The sequence below is a fragment of the Triturus cristatus genome, chromosome 1_1 (genome assembly GCF_964204655.1).
Source record: "Triturus cristatus chromosome 1_1, aTriCri1.1, whole genome shotgun sequence".
In the NCBI taxonomy this organism is placed as follows: Eukaryota; Metazoa; Chordata; class Amphibia; order Caudata; family Salamandridae; genus Triturus; species Triturus cristatus.
In genome coordinates this window covers 300,158,655-300,160,257 of record NC_140579.1, presented here as the reverse complement: position 1 = coordinate 300,160,257, position 1,603 = coordinate 300,158,655, and the positions used below count along the sequence as shown (strand labels likewise).

Sequence of the window (1,603 nt, the reverse complement as noted above, 5' to 3'; positions counted from 1 at the left end):
TAATAGCATTTATTGTAAACTTTGAATCATGTACCAGTGGCTTTTAGTCTTTTTAATTTAAAAAGAATATGTATGCATTTGAACTTTCTATTGTCTAAGAAAAAAATAAAAAGAACCATAATATTTAAAGACATGAATGCATTAACTTCTTCCTAAAATATACTAATTATTTTATTATATTTTGCCAGGTTTTATATTCTCAGATGCATTTGTCATACTATCTCTTCTTGCACATATGGAATTCTATGACATTGTTCAAGGGACATTATACTTTATTGTGACATTCACTGGCATCGTGGGTAACATCATCATCCTGTTTTTCATTTTCCTTGCTGCCTACCAGGAAGGCAAGCACACAACCTCAGAGGTCAACTTCTCCCAGCTGGCTGCGGCAAATGTCATTGTGTACCTAACCCGCACACTCCCAGTTGTGCTCTTCAAGTTTGGACTAAAAAACTTCTTTGACGATGCCAGCTGCAAGGTCACAACCTTGGCCTTCAGGACATCTAGAGGAATATCTGTAGGGTTGACTAGTCTACTGAGGTGCTTCCAGTGTGCCATCCTTAGTGGAACCAAAAGAAATGTAAGTGAGAAGCAAAAGATTCACAGATGTGTTAACCCAGTCACAGCGATCCTATATGTAACAAATATAGCAGTCAATATAGATGCAACAGTTTATGCAACCAACCCATACAATTTAACAGACATGAAATATGTATTCAATCCAGGTTTTTGCATTATAGTTTACCCGGGAAAGCTGTCCTTTGAAGCCAAAGGCTATGCCACAGTGACCTTGGATCTTTTCCTTGTGGTTGTGATGATACTAGCCAGCTGCCAAATCTTGCTGATCCTTTATAAGCACAGGTAGAAAATGTAAGGTGTCAGAGGCCCTAGCCAAAGCCAGACAGGTGCTGAGTCTCAAGCGTCACAGAGTGTAGTGCTACTGGTCTCCTGCTACACCATTTTCTTTGGAATTGACAATGCACTCAGGCTGTACCAAACTGCGTCCAATGAGAACCTCACTATGCTGTCCGATATCCGTGTTTTTTTCACCATGTGTTATGGCTCTGCATTTCCCATTATTCTCCTCCTTTGCAACAACAAAATTAAAAATATAGCAGTGTACTTATTGTTTGAAAAAACCAAAAGAGCTAAAGCAACAGTTGTTTATGTTTCCCCATAAAAACTTTAATCTATTTAATTTTTCTAGATGTTACAAATCTCTTGTTTAATTAGGTTGGGCTCCATTTTCCTAACAGTCTTACGACATTAACACTAGAGGGTTAGATCAGAGGAGAACATGAAGGATATCAAATAAATGGACTACACCTTTAAAGATATAAAGTAAACATTGACCTCTACCTTTTTTAATGTTAAATCTTCAGATTATAATACCTGGCAATTCTGCCAAGCCCACAATCATACAGAAGTTCAGAAGTGTCTGTCTTGGCAAAAATGGTGGGACTGTGTTCATTCATTAACTACTTTCCAAATCAATACCTTGTGGCCTTTTATTACAAGATTAAAATTTGAGACAGTTGTCATGAATCACTTTTCTATACATATTTGACTTTATTTATTATTTCCTTTATTAAAAGAGTCA

At 36.8% G+C, this 1,603-nt stretch overlaps 1 protein-coding gene across 1 annotated transcript; it reads left to right on the top strand.

Annotated features, from left to right (window-relative positions):
- The first annotated feature begins 235 nt into the window (after positions 1–235).
- Positions 236–868, top strand: LOC146870149 (olfactory receptor class A-like protein 1). Its single transcript, XM_085641288.1, has one exon. It carries the CDS (start codon positions 236–238, stop codon positions 866–868), a length of 633 nt encoding a protein of 210 aa, XP_085497414.1.
- The last annotated feature ends 735 nt before the right edge of the window (positions 869–1,603 follow it).